The sequence below is a fragment of the Kogia breviceps genome, chromosome 4 (genome assembly GCF_026419965.1).
Source record: "Kogia breviceps isolate mKogBre1 chromosome 4, mKogBre1 haplotype 1, whole genome shotgun sequence".
In the NCBI taxonomy this organism is placed as follows: Eukaryota; Metazoa; Chordata; class Mammalia; order Artiodactyla; family Physeteridae; genus Kogia; species Kogia breviceps.
In genome coordinates, this window is record NC_081313.1 from 156497495 (window position 1) to 156514521 (window position 17027).

General features: G+C 48.4%; 1 protein-coding gene across 1 annotated transcript; it reads left to right on the forward strand.

Annotated features, from left to right (window-relative positions):
* Positions 1–1013: 1013 nt before the first annotated feature.
* On the forward strand, positions 1014–15819 carry FABP6 (fatty acid binding protein 6). The gene is given in 6 exon segments (XM_059062414.1): positions 1014–1069; positions 9638–9705; positions 10836–10948; positions 10950–11012; positions 13212–13301; positions 15766–15819. Coding segments are annotated over 6 exon segments (444 nt in total).
* The last annotated feature ends 1208 nt before the right edge of the window (positions 15820–17027 follow it).

Here is a 17027-nt window from a genome sequence, read left to right on the forward strand (position 1 = left end):
GTCTGTCTCTTCCTTCCTTCTTGCTCTCTAGTGCTATGGCCTATCTGGAGGTCTGGTGGTTTAGCTTTTCCATCCCTTCTATGAGCTACCCTATACCCTCCAAGAAATCTACTCCCACTTTTTTGCTTGTCACCAAGAATCAGTGTCTGTACTTACAACTGAAGGAGCCCCAAGTCACCCAACAAGTACCTGTAAAGCCCCTTAAGACAGGCCTCGGGACTTAGCTGGTGGCACAGTGGACTCCACGGTCCCAATGCAGGGGGCCCGGGTTTGATCCCTGGTCAGGGAACTAGATCCCACATGCATGCTGCAACTAAGAGTTCGCATGCCACAACTAAGGAGCCCACGAACTGCAACTAAGGAGCCCACCTGCCCCAACTAAGACCTGGTTCAACCAAATAAATAAATATAAAAAAAAAAAAAAAAAAAGAGAGGCCTGCCTTGGCTCAGTTGACATACAGGTCACACAGAAACATAAGGCCAGTTTCCTGCCCTCCAGCTGCTTACATCTCAGATAGAAAAGCAATGGTAACAATTGAATCCCACACCCTCCTATGCAGATTCTAAGCAAAAGAGAGCCAGACCTGGGTGGGCTAGATGCGTGGAGAAAAAGGCTTCATGGAGGGCACAGCACGTGATCTTTGGGGATGGTCACTGTCGTGGATGCCTTTCCATCATCTGCCATCCCACAATCCCTTCTTCAAACACTGTCCCTCTCTACTCAGAACAGTTGGTCCTGATTGCTGAGGTGGTACCTCAGGACCCCATTGGTGGGGCAGAGCATCTGCACCCTGTCTCTGTTCAGAGAACTCCTCACTGCATGGACCCCACCTTCCAGTATGAGGCTGAGAAGGCCAAATACTCATCTTCTCATCACCCCATCACGTGGCAACGAAGTGCCTGCCTGTGACTTGGGCGCCACCCATCAGACATTCTCGCAAAGACATTTTCTCTGCAGCTTGAAATGTGAAGAAGCAGGGGCAAGAGAATCCATTCTAGTGGTGGTGGGGGCCATGTCCAGTGCCCAGGGGAATGGTGGTGGCAGTGCCAGTATGCAGTGCCGCTGTTGGTAAGGGCTACAAACTGGCCAGTCCAGATTTTGGTGGTACTGGCAAAAACATCACAAAACCATTTCTGTGATGTGATTGTGGCTATGGTTCTAGCTGTTTGTCCACTCTCGTCCCTACTTGTTTTCCAAGCCTGAAAATTCTGTGATCTAATTGATCTCCTCACAAGTAATTTATTTTCTGCTCAAATCAGTTTCCATTGCTTGCAATGAACAGCTCGGCCTCCCTGCCCACAGCTGATTGGACTAGAGGTGGACACTTGACTCATGACAGACCAATCAGATTATCTCTCTCCTGACTCAGCTTCCGTTGCGTGTTCTGAAGGCCCTGTTGTCTGCAAGCACATGGACAGCAGAGAAAGGATGTCTGTGGAGAATCAAACTGAAAAAGAGAGAAGCAGGAGATGAAGAGAGGGGGAGGGGGCAAGAGAGAGAGAGAGAGAGATTCCTCTAGTTCCTCATGAAGCCCTCTATTTCCCCTTGGGTTCTCCGAGTTGCCCCTGCATCCTTAAAATATTAGGTTGAATTATATGAAATTGTTGTTTTTATAGGTCAAAAAGGTCAACTAGCAGCAATTATGTATGCTGTAACCTAGTAAGCTCCCCTTTTGGCCTATGCTGGGTCAAGTGGGTTTCTTTACTTGCAACCCCAAGGGCTTTGTCTACAACAGTCAGACTTTCCAATAGCTCAACAATTGGGAGTGGAGCAGGCAGACACACAGAGCAGAAGCAGGAAATAAGGGTTTTCCATGTCTGGCAAAGACTGTCCCCAGTGCGAAGGCTGCCTTGCAGACCAGTGGCTACAGGACTTCCCATCTTCTCTCTGGGCACTGGCTCTGAGGTCACTGTCCTCCGCTGGTTTGTAATCCATGAACTTCCAGAAGATCTTCAGCCCCACCCTACTCACCTCAAATAACACCACAGTTGACCCTTGAAAAACAGGGGACTGAACTGCCTGGTGCCACTTATATGCAGATTTTTTAAAACAGTAAATACTATGGTACTACACAATCTGCAGTTGGTTGAATCTGCAAATGCAGAGGAACCACAGATACGGTGGGGGGGGGACTAAAAGTTTTTCATGGATTTTCAACTATACAGAGGGTCTGTGCCCCTAATCCCTTGCATTGTTCAACTGTATTCATGTTAATATATGATCCTGAATAATGTTTTTGTTTTTGTTTTCTCCACGTGGTGGTGTTTCCTAGTCATGTGTGCACTTTTCCCTACCTAACCTAACTATCCGATAACAGGGGACTGGTTGAAGAAGTTGTGATATATCCATACAGTGGATTGCTATATGGCCATTAAAGCGATGGTTGGGGCTTCGGTGGGCAGGCGGGCAGTGAGAGTGATGTAGAAGACTTGATAAGGGTAGTTGGCATGGAGAATGGGGTTGAGAACCACCCACTGATGAAGGGGAGTACCACTGAGCTGTTCAGAACCTGGCTGAGGGCGGACCATGAATCTGTGGTGATGTGCACCCCCCGACCCCATGCCTTTTCTTCTGGTTGTAGCCAGCAGTCCTGGAGATGGGAGGTGGAAAGACACTTTTTTTTTTTTGGTCCAAAGATGGGACCTGGGAAGTCAAGGTGGCCAAAGAACATTGAGTTAGGAGATTCATTCAGTGGGGGTGGGGACTGTTTTCTATTCTGCTGCATATCTTCCTTCCCTAACACAGCCAGGTGCTCAGTAAACGTATTTTGAATGAATGAATATGTGGGTTATAACTCTTACATTAGAGACTGGCATTCTGCTTTTCATCAGAGAACCAGCGGTATCCACAGTGGTGGCAAGTACCACTTTAGGTCAGAGAAAACTGAGTTCAAGTCTAAGCTGCATCAACAAGCTGTGTGACCTTGAACAAGTCACCTAACCTTTGTGAGCCTAGGCTTTCTTTTCGGTAAATAGGGATAATGACAGCTTTCTTGGAAATTTGTTGCAGGGATTAAATGAGATGCCATGTGTCAAGCACTTAGCACAGTGTCTGGCACATTGGGATCACTTGCTAAGTACTTCAGGAGGAATAATGGTCTCCAAGAGCCTGGCTGGTTCTGGAGGCTGCATCCTAATCCAGTTGCTACATTTAGTTAGAGGTCATGAGTGCAAGACCTGAAGCTAAACTGCTTCCTCAGTCAACTAACTGTGACATTTCTGAGCCTGTTTACTCATTTATACAGTGGGAATAATATCAGGACCTATCCAATAGACTGGAAATTGGGTGATAATTTAAGTAAAGCATTTAGTATACTGCAGATGCACAGCAGAGCTGGCTGCTAGGATTCCTCATTATCTGAGATGGAGAAGGCCAAGGGAGGAGATGACTTTGTTGAGGGCGGAAGAACAGGAGTTTTGGACCTGTCAAACTTTGAGATGGAATAAGATATGAAGTGCAGCTGTTAGGTGGGCAGTAAGTCCAGAGGGGAGGTCTGAGATGGGGAAAATATCTGGGAGTCATCAGCATATAGATGATATTTAAAGCCATGGACTGGATGACATCACCATGGAAGTGAGGGCTTACAGAAAAGACAAGACTGAGGACTGAACTCGGGGTCATCTGATGCTTTGCAATGATGGTGGCCCAGGGGGATTAGCCTTGGGGCCATTCTTTATCTCCATGGGGTATATCTGCTCTATTGGTTCAATTGCCCCATAAAACCTCACCGTGATACAGAAGCAGTTTGAGTTCATTTACCCCTCTTGGAAGTTTCTCAATGAGTGTCTGAGCAAATAGGTGAACCCCAGTTGAAGAGGGAGAGAGAGAAGGTGTGGACGGGAGGAGGGTTGGAGGGTAAAATTCACAAATAAACTCCAGTGAAAGGGAGCACAGCTGAGTCAGGTGTCCCAGTGCCAAGGCTGTCCTTTCCCATACCCCTGCCACTCCCATCCTGCCCTTGACGCTGGCTTTGGATGAGCTACTAAGGAGAAAGAGGTTCTGACCATGCACAAGGAAGTCGATGGGAAAGGGACTTAACTGGGAGTCTGGAGAGCCCATCTGCCAGCTCCTGCCCACGTCCCCTGGCCTGGAGCTTCTCAGGGTAGCTGCAGCACAACCAGCAGGGAACTTGTCAGATGCAGATTCCAGGGCCCCACCAGGCCTACCAAATCAGAACTCCTGTGGGTCAGGGCCCAGAGGTTTCCATTTTTCACAAGCCCTCCCCTCCTGCACCCTCTGCAGTGTATGATAAAGACCACATTTGAAAAACTGTCTCACAGCCTATTCCAAACTGATCTGAACAAATAAAACAAAATCAGAGGTATCCCAGTGTGTACTAGGTGCACAGCCATAAGGAGTATGAAATGCAGCCTCTTTCCTTAAAGGGGTTATAATCTAATTGGGAGGGACTTCCCTGGTGGTCCAGTGGTTAAGACTCTGCATTTCCATTGCAGGGAGCATGGGTTCAATCCCTGGTTGGGCAACTAAGAGGCACATGCCGCGAGGCCAAAAAAAAAAATCTAATTGGGAGATAAAAGACATACTTTGTGAAGCGTTAAATTAATGCTACAATGAATAATTCAAAACAATAGGCAGATAGGTTGGACAAACTGCCAATGAGTGGGAATAACAGTATCGTTCAATGAGCACCTACAAAATACTAGATCCTATGCTAAGCCCTTTATTTATATACTGATTATCTCACTAAAATCCTGGAAGACAGGTATTTTTATCCCCATTTAATAATGAGTAAATTAAGGATTTGGCTTATTTGCCAATCTCTCTCACATCCGCCTTCCCTGATCCTTAAGAGGCGATCAGGGTGATGCCTCTGTTTTCCCACAATACCCCAATGTTACAGACTTTATCTCAGTTATCACACCGTGTTACAATTGCCTGTTTACTAGGCTGGTTCTCTCACAAGATATGAGGGCAGATACTTGGTAGTTCCACAATCTAGTGAACAGTAGGTACTCAGTATTTTTTGAATGACTAAAGATTGTGTGTCTGAAGTCTCAGGGCTAATACTGTGACTCAAAAGCCCAGGTTTCCCCCTGAGCAATTACAAGCAGCTGGTATACACCTGGGGGACTCCTGTAAAGGACAATCTACAGGTTGGAGTAATCAGAGAAGACTCTTGGGAGGAGGTGGAGTTGGAAAGACAATTCAAATTTGGAAAGACGGGTGAAAAGTGAGCAGTCATTCTATGCAGACCAAGGCATAAAGGTGAGATTCTGCAAAGGGCACACCTACTCCGAACCTAGAGACCCCAGGAGATTTCGGGAGACTACACCACTTTCCCTAAGCCTCCCTAGCCTCCTTAGGGAGGCTAGCCTTCCCTAGCCTCCTTAACCATCTTACATCAAACCTATATCCCATACTGCTGTGAAATTACAGGGAGATGGCAAATGCTCTATTGTTTCCCCATGCCCAGACTGGTATGACATGTTTTTTATTAGTGGATTTCTCCATTTGGAAAGTCCTTTTTAAGAATTAATGGGGGGGGATTCCCTGGTGGTGCAGTGGTTAAGAATCCACCTGCCAATGCGGAGGACAGGGGTTCAAGCCCTACTCCAGGAAGATCCCACATGCTGCTGAGCAACTAAGCCCATGCACCACAACTAATGAGCCTGCGCTCTAGAGCCCGTGAGCCACAACTACTGAGCCCATGTGCCGCAACTACTTGAAGCTCACATGCCTAGAGCCTGTGCTCTGCAACAAGAGAAGCCACTGCAATGAGAAGTCCGTGCATTGCAACAAAGAGTAGCCCCCACTCACCGCAACTAGAGAAAGCCTGCATGCAGCAATGAAGACCCAACACAGCCAAAAATAAATAAATAAATTAATTAACTACAAAAAAAGAATTAATGGGATAGTTTTCAGTTTCCATGAAGAAATACAATCTATTAATGTCTATGATATACTGCTAAGTGGGGAAAAAAGCAAGATAAAACAGTGTCTTTGGATTTCATTTTTGTTAAAAAGAACAGAAAAAAAAAAAAAGGATAAGCACAAATAAGTTTGTGTGCATGTGGGAAATGTCCAGAAGGTTATATACTGAATTAAAGTGCAACTGCTCTGGAAAAGGAGATGTAGGGGTGTGGGGCTTTCACCTTTACTTTGCCCAGCTTTGAGTTTTTGTCTTCGTAAACACTGAGTATGTATTAATTTTACAACTGAAAAACAAGACCCCATGGTGGGATTATAGGTAGCTTTTAGTTTATTTGTGCTTTGTTCTTCCCAAAGTATCTACTATGAACATCTATTGCTTTTATAAACAGAAAATTAAAAACCCTTTCCTCCATAAAGATTGTTTAAAGAGGAAAGAAAGAGAATCTCAAGGCGGCACAATTCATGATGTTGGGAAGCAGGATGTTTTGGGGAAAAGAACTATAGATGTTCTAAATTCTGAGTTCCAAGAACTTCAGCACCCAGGCAATCTGGGGCTAAACCAATTCAGTCTCAAGATGGCAAAACATATTAAGAGCTGTAAGAATGTTCCAGACCCCATAACTTTGTAATACCATACTGGGGCCTTTAGCTCAAGGAAATATTTTTTTTTTTTTTTTTTTTGCGGTACGCGGGCCTCTCACTGTTGTGGCCTCTCCGGTTGCGAAGCACAACCTCCAGACGCGCAGGCTCAGTAGTTGTGGCTCACGGGCCTAGTTGCTCCGCAGCATGTGGGATCTTCCTGAACCGGGGCATGAACCCGTGTCCCCTGCATCGGCAGGCAGACTCTCAACCACTGCGCCACCAGGGAAGCCCAGAAATACTTAAAAAAAATTCTCTACATAAAAAGAAGCTCACTGTGGCCTCTCATTTAATGGGGTAACCTGGGCTCCCCCTAAAAGTGCAGCAGCAAACATTATGCAGCCATTTCTAATAATAAACATGGCAGCTTAATAGAAACATGGGACTGTGTTTACAAACTAATACTGAGCAAAGAAAAAGAGAATGGAATATTGCATTATATAGTGACTATGGCTATTATATACCTGCTATAATTAGAGTCGTGGGAAAGAAAGAAAGGATGAGAGAGGACAGAGATGAATGAAAGAGGCAGGAAAACAATAAAAAAAAGTAAAAATAGTTATAGTGTTAGGGTAATGGGATTATGGAGGACTTTTGGAAATCTGTTTAAATGATGATGTAAGTTGCCTTGGTAGTAAATATGAACTATACACAGGGGCACTGTGACTTTGAGCAAGTTACTTAACTTCTCTGAACCTCAAGTTTCCTCCTTGGCAAAATGGGGACAATAATGGCACCCTACTTCATAGGGCTGTTTGGAAGATTAAATGATATAATTCATATAGAGCACTCAGCATCATGCCCAATGCATGATAAATATTCAATAAGTGTTAGCTATTATTGTCATTGTTATTTCATCATTATTATCAATGAGGGGAAACTCTCATACGCTCCAGGTGGGAGTGTAAACTGTTCTAGCCTCTGAGAAAGGCATTAGGGTATAGATATAACTTATAAGTTTATATATAACTTTAGATACAAAACCCCTTTGGTTCCAGGAATTGTATGTCTAGGAATTTATCCTTAGCAAATAATCTCAGTAAATAATCTGACATGTACACCAAGAGGTGTGAATGAGAATGTTTACCTCAGAGTTATTTATAATAGACAAAGACTGGGAACACCCTAAAGACCCAGCAATAGTTACATAAATTATGAAACATACATACCACAGAATATGTACGATATACCTTTACGTAATGATATACACGTGTACTTACATCATTACATAAAAAAGAAATGACAGAACAATATAATCTTATTTATAGAAGAAAGTATAGGTGTGCACTTAAAAGTCTAGAAGGATAGCTACCGACTGTTATCAAGGGCCATCTCTGCCAGAACTGTCACTTGCTCTGAATTATGAAATTTTAATATATATAATTCAGCATCAGAAAGTCCACGATGAGGTGTGGGTGAGGGGAGTGTGGGTGTGTGTTTTTTTTGTTTTTTTAAAGTGAGACACCTGGCTGGGGTGAGGAATTCTAAGATTGGAGATTGCAGACTGGCAAAATGTGGCAAAGCTGGTTTCATCAGTTCAGAAACCACTCAGTCCCAGGTCTGGGGGGTTAGCAACTGTGGTGAATTCTGCTTTGGATAGAAATGATGGGAATTCTTGGAGAGCCCCCTCTGGAAAAGGAGACACATGTAAAACTTTCCTTAATTAATAATAATAAGAGTGACGGGGCTTCCCTGGTGGCGCAGTGGTTGGGAATCTGCCTGCTAATGCAGGGGACACGGGTTCGAGCCCTGGTCTGGGAGGATCCCACACACCACCGAGCAACTAGGCCCGTGAGCCACAACTACTGAGCCTGCGCGTCTGGAGCCTGTGCTCCGCAACAAGAGAGGCCGCGAGAGTGAGAGGCCCGTGCACCGCGATGAAGAGTGGCCCCCGTTCGCCACAACTAGAGAAAGCCCTCGCACAGAAACGAAGACCCAACACAGCCAAAAATAAATAAATAAATAAATAAACTCCTACCCCCAACATCTTAAAAAAAAAAAAAAAGAGCGACAGCCTTTGTAAGTGCTTCATACTTGCACGGCCAATCGGTTTGATCCAGAGAGCAGTCCCACAAGACAGGCAGGGCAGGAGTTATCACCAAGGAGATGGGAGTCCTTAATGTGAAGTGGCGCCAGAATCAGAACAGGGACAGGAAGTGGAGGCTGAATTACTAGCCCTCCCAGTGGTGAAGCTGGAATAGAGTGAAATTCACCGCGCTCCCAGCCCATGCCTGGCACATGGCGGGTCTTCAGCGCACCTGGCACTGCCTCCACTGATCGGCTCCCTGGGCCCTCTGGGCAGCTGCTTCCCTTTGCTTGCACCATCTGCACCCATCTCGTGCCTATTCTCCTTCAAGTGCTCTTTGCTGCAGACAACTCATTGTTTCCTTTCATTGTGGCCCTTCCCACCTTCATCACATTGTTCCCTCAAGTTAGAATGTTATCTGCCTACATTCTCAATCTCTTCCAACCTTACCACTTCCGTAAACATCCAAATTCCTTCAAGACCTGTATTAAATGCCATCTCCTATGCAAAGCTACACCAGCCAGCTGGACGCCATCACTCCTTCCCCAGGCCCCAGATCCGCATGTCTCTCGGGACACATCCCATCCTGCTTGCACAGGGGTTCTCTGCAGGTGTGTTTTGTCCCTGGACCAGACTGCAGACTCTTTTGGGAAGGGGGTATGTCTCACTGCTTCCTCAGTGCTGGCCCCCAAATGAGGTGGCCGAGGCACGTTGGTCGATGAATGCAGGGGTGACTGAGTGAATGAGGGAAGATGGGAGCATGGGTGGAGGGAGGGCTGGGCAGAGGTGAAGGACACCTCAAACCCTGTGGCAGAGCTGGCCACGGCCTTGCCAACGGCAATGGGATTCCAGCCAACTGAGTCCCCAGGGTGAATGAATAAATAACCTCAGGTTTCTGCCACCTGCCCACGTCAGAAAATTGCAAGTGTTTCCTCTTCAGGGGTGGGAAGGAGAAGTGGGCTGACTTTGGGGCTGAGCCTCAGCATCTGGGAGGGTTTATAAGCAGAGGCGCCAGACCCCTCAGCACCGCAGCCCTTCTTCCTCATCCTTCTGTCCCTGAGCCTCCGGCTCCCCGGCAGCACGGCCTTCAGCGGCAAGTATGAGACGGAGAGTGAGAAGGACTACGACAAGTTCATGAAGCGCCTGGGTGAGTGGAGCTCCCGAAAGCACCTTCCTGGGGCTGGGCTGTCACGGCCGGCTCTGCACAGGGAACCCAAAATCTACAAGGCTCAGAGAAGTTGAGTGACTCATGCAAGGTCACACAGCCAGTAATGGGTGAGGTGGAGAGTTGACTGGTTTATTCATTCAAACATTTCCTGAATTCTTTTGCTACATGCACGGGCAACCCAATGCTACTGATGGGGCGTCTCAGCAAGACTTGCCCAAGGTCACACTGTGTGCAGCAGTGGCAGATGTCATTAGACCCCCTGGACCCAAAGATGAGGGGATGAGTGGTGTCACCACATCCTGCCTGGGGAGAGGTGACCAAGGGGTGGGAGCACAGAGATCAGGTTTGACAAGCCACTCGTTCACTAAGTCACTGAGCAAACAGGGGCCTCTTACAGTGCTAGGCACTGTGGGTGGAAATCAAAGACCCCACTCTTCTGTTCGATTTGTAGCACTGGTTGTGAGGAACCAAAGAGACAGTGGACTTGACAATCCTGCAGAAATCTTGGTGTGCTAGCTAAGTGTGAGGCAGTGCAGTTGTCTAGCTTGAGGTCAGCCCCAGGGGACCAGGGCCTACTACCTCCTGGCAGGAAATGGGCCCCAAGAGCGGGATCCGTGGGCCCTGGGGCCTTGGGAAGGCAAGAGCCCTTCTGAGTCAATTACTGGGACTGGCCCTGAAGGAACAGTGACTTGGCTTCACCTACAACAGTCTAGATGTAGGAATCTTTATCTGTAAAGCAAGAGCATTTCCAGACAGTCTTGAAGGTCTCTTTCATTTTAGAAATTTGTGAGGTTGGCAAATTTCTGTTCTACTACTATCACAAGAGCAGCTATTATTTATTCTTAACTATATGCCAGGAGTTTTACCAGACACAATCACTGTAATTTAATCCTTGCAACAGCCCTGTGAAATGGGCCTTATTATCCCCATTTTTCGGATGAAAACACTGAGGCTGGGAGAGACAGTGACTTGCCCAAGCCACATGGCTCACGACGTGGGGCTTGTGCTCGACTGTCAGGCTAGCCTGCCGTAGGGGAGGCAAGCTCGTGCCCAAAGCCACAAGTCATAGGCAGCTCTTACATGGCCACTCTGCTCGTCCCCTGGCCCAGGGCTCCCCAGCGACAGGACTGAAAAGGGTCGCAACCTCAAGATCATCTCAGAGGTGCAGCAGGATGGGCAGAACTTCACCTGGACCCAGAACTACTCCGGGGGCCCCTCCATTAACCAACAATTTCACCATCGGCAAAGAGAGCAACATGGAGACCGTGACGGGCAAGAAGTTCAAGGTGAGAGGCAGCTAGCCACCCCTCCCTCCTTCGCCAGGACTCTAGCTGACTTCTTGGTCCCCACCATGTCCCCGGGGGCTGCTCCCCGAGCTGAGGCTTGAGCTGAGGCTTCTTCTTGAGTCTAGCCTCCAGCTTTAACAGCTTGAGTTACTTGGCAATTTAGCCTCTCCTAGTTTTTAATGCTACCGTCAATAATGGACACTATAATGATAGTAAAAATTGTTAACATTTGCTGAATCCTTCACACATATATCCCAGACACTTGCTGGATCTGTCACACATCTTAATGCAGGTAAGCCCATGAGGTCTCTAGAATTACTGCCCCATTTTACAGATGGGGGAGTTGGGCTGAGTCATAGGATTAAATAGCTGCCTGGATCCCACAGCAGGGGCGGGCCTGCATAACCAGGCAGTCTGGTTCCAGAGAGCATAACCACATTTAAAAAAAAAATTAATTTATTTTATTTATTTATTTTTGGCTGCATTGGGTCTTCATTGCTGCAAGCAGGCTTTCTCTAGTTGCGGTGAGCAGGGGCCACTCTTCATTGCAGTGCACGGGCTTCTCATTGCGGTGGCTTCTCGTTGCGGAGCACAGGCTCTAGGCATGTGGGCTTCGGTAGTTGTGACCATGGGCTTCAGCAGTTGTGGCTCGCGGGCTCTAGAGTGCAGGCTCAGTAGTTGTTGCACACAGGCTTAGTTGCTCCGCGCCATGTGGGATCTTCCCGAACCAGGGCTTGAACCCGTGTCCCCTGCGTTGGCAGGTGGATTCTTAACCACTGCGCCACCAGGGAAGCCTCCATAACCACATTTTTTTTTTTTTTTTTTTTTTGCGGTACGTGGGCCTCTCCCTGTTGTGGCCTCTCCCGTTGAGGAGCACAGGCTCCGGGCGCGCAGGCTCAGCATCCATGGCTCACGGGCCTAGCCGCTCCGCGGCATGTGGGATCTTCCCAGACCGGGGCACAAACCCATGTCCCCTGCATCGGTAGGGGGACGCTCAACCACTGCGCCACCAGGGAAGCCCCCCATAACCACATTTTTATGCTACCTCCAGTGTGGCCTAGAGATTAATTGCCCAGCTCTAGAACCAGACTCATCTGGGTTTGAAACTGCAGTCATGGGTAGCAAAGAATTGAAAGGTGGTTGTTTATCCCTTCCTACCCAGACTGGTCCCCCAGTTCTTCCACCCATTCCCCTCTGTAGCCCCCAACCCTGGCCAAGAGAGTACTTTGCTCCTTCAGGCTTCTAGGCTGCCAAGGTGGAGGATACGTAGTCATAATATTCAGATTCTGCCACTTGAGTATTTTAAAAATTTAACAACTTTTCACAGATGTCTTTCTGTGTCAGCACATATTGACTTGCCTCTTCTTTTTTAATGGTGGTACAGTATCCTATAGTATGGAAATGCTATCATTTACTTACCACTCCCTCATTAATAGATGTTTAGGTTATTTACCAGTGGATAATACAGGTTGGATATTTAGGTTGTCCACTATTACAAACAATGTTGCAATCAACACCCTTGGATGACTTCAGCATCATTCTAATAATGATGATCATAACTGACTCCATAGTTAACAAGGGGTGCTCAACACCAAGCCAGGCACTGCTCTAAGCACTTTATATATATCATAGTAAATCATTTAATCCTCCCCATAACTCCAGGCAGTAGGTACAGTTACTACCCTTATTTTAGAGATGAGAAAACCGAGGCACAGGGACTTCCCTGGTGGCACAGTGGTTAAGAATCTGCCTACCAATGCAGGGGACACGGGTTCGAGCCCTGGTCCGGATGGTCCCACATGCCACGGAGCAACTAAGCCCGTGCACAACTACTGAAGCCCGCATGCCTAGAGCCCGTGCTCCGCAACAAGAGAAGCCACCGCAATGAGAAGCCCGCGCACTGCAACAAGAGTAGCACCCACTCACCACAACTAGAAAAAGTCCATGCACAGCAAAGAAGACCCAATGCAGCCAAAAATAAATAAAGAAATAGATAACTAAACAAACAAAAACGAGGCACAGAAAGGTTCAGTGACTTGCACAGGTTATCTATATCTTTGGATATATGTAATCAGATGTCTATAGGGCAAATTAATTCCTAAAGGGGGATTGCTGAGGCTGCAAGCAGGCCCTTCATCCCTGAGGGGCTGGCCTGTGTTTGGGGGTGCTCTGCAACTCTGTGTTTTGCTTCTCTTCCAGACCACTGTGCAGATGGAAGGTGGGAAGGTAGTGGTGAACTTCCCCCACTACAACTACGTCGCAGAGATCATGGATGGCAAGCTGGTGGAGGTGAGTGTCCTGCTGGTTCCTGGCAAAATCGATGAGAATGTTTTTCTGCCCCCAGCCACGGCCCCCAAGAGGTGGTCCTCTAGGCAGCTGGTTTTATGGGCAACCCCCCCCCCCCGCCCAACCATGGGCCAGGCTCTGTGCTGAGCACTAGGTGCAGGTGACCTCATTTGACCTTCACAATCACTCTGTTAGGTAAGGATTTTTATCCCCATTTTGCAGGTGAGGAAACTGAGACACGGGATGTGATTGGCCAGAAGGCACAGAGGTTTTTTGACAGAGCAGGGATTTGGCTCTGGGCAGTCTGACTCCAGGGCCCACACTCGGCCACCTCAGGGACACAAGTCTAGACCCTTCGCAGAGTGTGAATGAAGTGGGGAGTCTGGGTGGGCCCTGCAAGGGTAGCCATCACTCCATTCCATTTCCACAAGGGACTTCAGGCCCTTGCTGCTAGATGTTTTGGTGTTTCAAGAGAAGCTGGAAATTGGCACTTCCAAGTGAAATTTCCAGTCTAGCAAATGTTGCCAACTAATTAAACATTTTTTGAAACGCTGACAGGGACAACTCACACACCTGTGGACTGACCCCTCCCACATGCCATTCTCTGTAAACACAGGTTGGAGGTGCTGAGCTGGAAGGCCCTCATCTCACATCCATCTCTTCTCCCTGGGGCTCCAAAGTATTCCCCCGGTGAAAGAAACCGTGTGAGGTTAAGAGGAAAAGGAAGGCGTTTCTACATGTCATTCCCCCTTCGTGAGCCTGTGTCCTGGGCTAGAGTCCCCCTGGGGGAGGTGTGGTCTGTCCTCCCCAAGCCGCTCCAGAAGGGAAGTGATGGGGGAAGCAGGGTTTGCCTCCCCCTGTCCTCTCTCTCTGTCTCTCAATCTCTCCCTTGTTTCCTTGTTTTCCTCATCTCAAGCCCAGTCTAGAGAAAAGGAGCATGTGGCCCAAGAGGCTCAGTGCCCTCCCATTACTCCCATTTTACAGAGAAGCCATAGAGTCTCAGAGACACAAGTAACTTGCCCACGGTCACACAGCTACTTTGTGGTGGAGACAGATCGCATCAGCTGACTTCTAAATTCTCTGCCTGCTCTTCCCAGGCCAATGGGTCTTCTTTCTCCCCTTCATTTTAGTTAAAAAAAAAAAAAAAAAACTAAAAATAAATAGACGTACAGTGTTTTAAAAATATATCTATGTGTATGTGTGTGTATATATATACATATGTGTGTGTGTGTGTGTGTGTGTGACATAAGTGACTATACATTTTTTTCTGGATGGAAATCAACCTCTTGGAGAATCTGATGAAAGCTAGAGGCAAAGCTCCCCAGCCTGTGAGGAGTGCAGGGAGAACACAGGGCAGGAGAATGGAGCACATCTGTGCCCAACTGAACTGATCTTCCCAAATGGAACAAACCCGTTTCCTAATTCCTAGAGGCACCTGACCATGGAGCCTATATGGTGTGAGCAGAGCCCAGAGTTCAGGGCCATTATACACACACGCACGCACGCACGCACACACAAGTAGGCAGGCACAGGCATGCACACATGCAAATGCACATGCATACAGACTAGGCACCAGAGACAAGCCGTCTTGGTTGCAGATCTCCCATCTCTGGAGGCCCAGAATCATTCTGGATACCTCCCTTCTTCTCCACCAACATGGGTGCATTTTGCAAGCACCCCTCCTCCCATCTCCACCTACCACCAGCACCCCTTCTCTCAACACCTCTCCTCTAGACCGTGCCCCAGGCTTCTCCCTGGCCTTCCCCTCCACTTCATCTTCCATCCATCCCATATGCATATCACACATCACTTCACACTGCTGCCCTCTGACAAAACTGCTTCCACCAAACTCCATTTGCCACCCACCCCTCCTCACAAGAAAGCTGCTTTCCTCTGCTGGGGATCTGGACCAACTGATGCTATGCACACATCTCAAGACAGCGTGTCTTGGCCTTGAGCCCAGGGCACCACACCCAGTGGGCCTTGACTGAACAGTATCCTCTTGCAGCCTCTTCCATGAACGCTTACACTTCCTGAGGACAGGGAATGTATCTTCCCATCACCGAGCACAGGGGCCCCATAAATGCTAAATGGTGCAGGGGGTGAGCATGGCCCCTCAGCCTTAGAGGGGTGACTGATTTCTCTAACCTTCAGTTTTCTCATCTGTACAACGGGGACAAGCTTGGTGTCATGCAGATGTGCCTGGCATGGGTGAACTGAAATGGACAGACGGGTGGAAGATTATCCCATGAAAAGCCACATCACGCCAATATCTGTTAGCACTTTGGCCACGTAGACTCCACACGATGAGTCCTGTAACAAATTGGGAAACTGAGGCCCAGAGAAGCAGTGCATCATGCTCACTCCCATTCAGGGCTGGGACTGGAGGCTCGTCTACCTTCTCTGGGCCCCATGGTCACCTTGGGGCCCCTGCACTGACACCCCCTGTTCCTGCTGCTTCTTCCAGATCTCCACCGTTGAAGGTGTGTCCTACGAGCGCGTGAGCAAGACGCTGGCCTGAGCTAGTAGGCAGGGCACCGTGGGGGCCGCAAAGCCACCGATAAAGCTGACGTAACAACAGACGTTCTGCTCGTTCCAGAACCTCTGTCTTTGTTCTCTGGTGTCTTGGGGCAGTTCTGGCTGGTGGGGGTGGGAAACCCCTGGCGATGGCTACACAGGCCACACCTTGGCCCTGAGATCTCTGTGGGACCTGTGTCATGGCAGACGGAGACGGGTATGGACGGAAGACCCCTGGCCCCGGGGAGAGGGCAAAGGCGGTGCTCAGGACGCATGGTGGGCACACTTCTGTGGACCCCTCGCCCCAGCCTGCCACCCATACTCTGCTTGGAGACCACCCTTTCAAGAGACAAACATCACCTCGGAGGGGTGGCACACTGACTCTCAGATGGGCCACAGGAAGGTGGGGAAGGGCCCCCCGCTGTGGGCCCCGAGGCTGCACGGACACCGGGATGCACCCACCAGGGCTTAGCCAGGGAAGGTGTTTCCGCACGGCTGTGGCTCTCTGCTAATCTGCTGTGGAGTCGTTCCTTTGGGTCTCAGTTTACCTGCTGGTACAAGAGGGGGCCAGGAGGACCAATGAGGGACTGAGGAGAAAATGGGAGCCTATGAGATGGCAAAGGTGTTAGGGGGGTGCCAGGCAGGAAGCGAGCTGTCAGAGTAGGGCTCAGACAGGGGGGCCTAGGAGAAACTTGGAGAAGCTGCGGTGGGCTGGGAAAAGTGGTCAGAAGGGTGACTCTGATCCCCTGGCAGGTGCCTGGAGCCCTGCATCAGGAAGGATCCTGAGGCAGCATATGGACTGAGCAGACATCCCTGCCTGATTACAGAGTCTGTCCGGGGCATGGAAGAGGAGGGGGGTCTGCCTGTCCCATGGCTAGATAATCGCTAATCCTGATGGGCTTTTATTCATTCTCCTCTCTCCTTGGGAGTGTTCCCCATCTGGGTACCACCCAACTTCTATTCTATTACTTTTTTTGGCCACGTCCTGCAGCCTGCAGAATCTTTAGTTCCGGACCAGGGATCAAACCTGTGTCCCCTGCAATGGAAGCATGGAGTCTTACCCACTGGACAGCCAGGGAAGTCCCCACCCTGACTTCTTTTTACCCCATATTTTTCTCTATGGCAACTCACTTATTTTTACTAAAATGGAAACTTTATATCACTTATATACATGGAAAGCCAACATCATTTGCCATAAATAGACTAAGACTA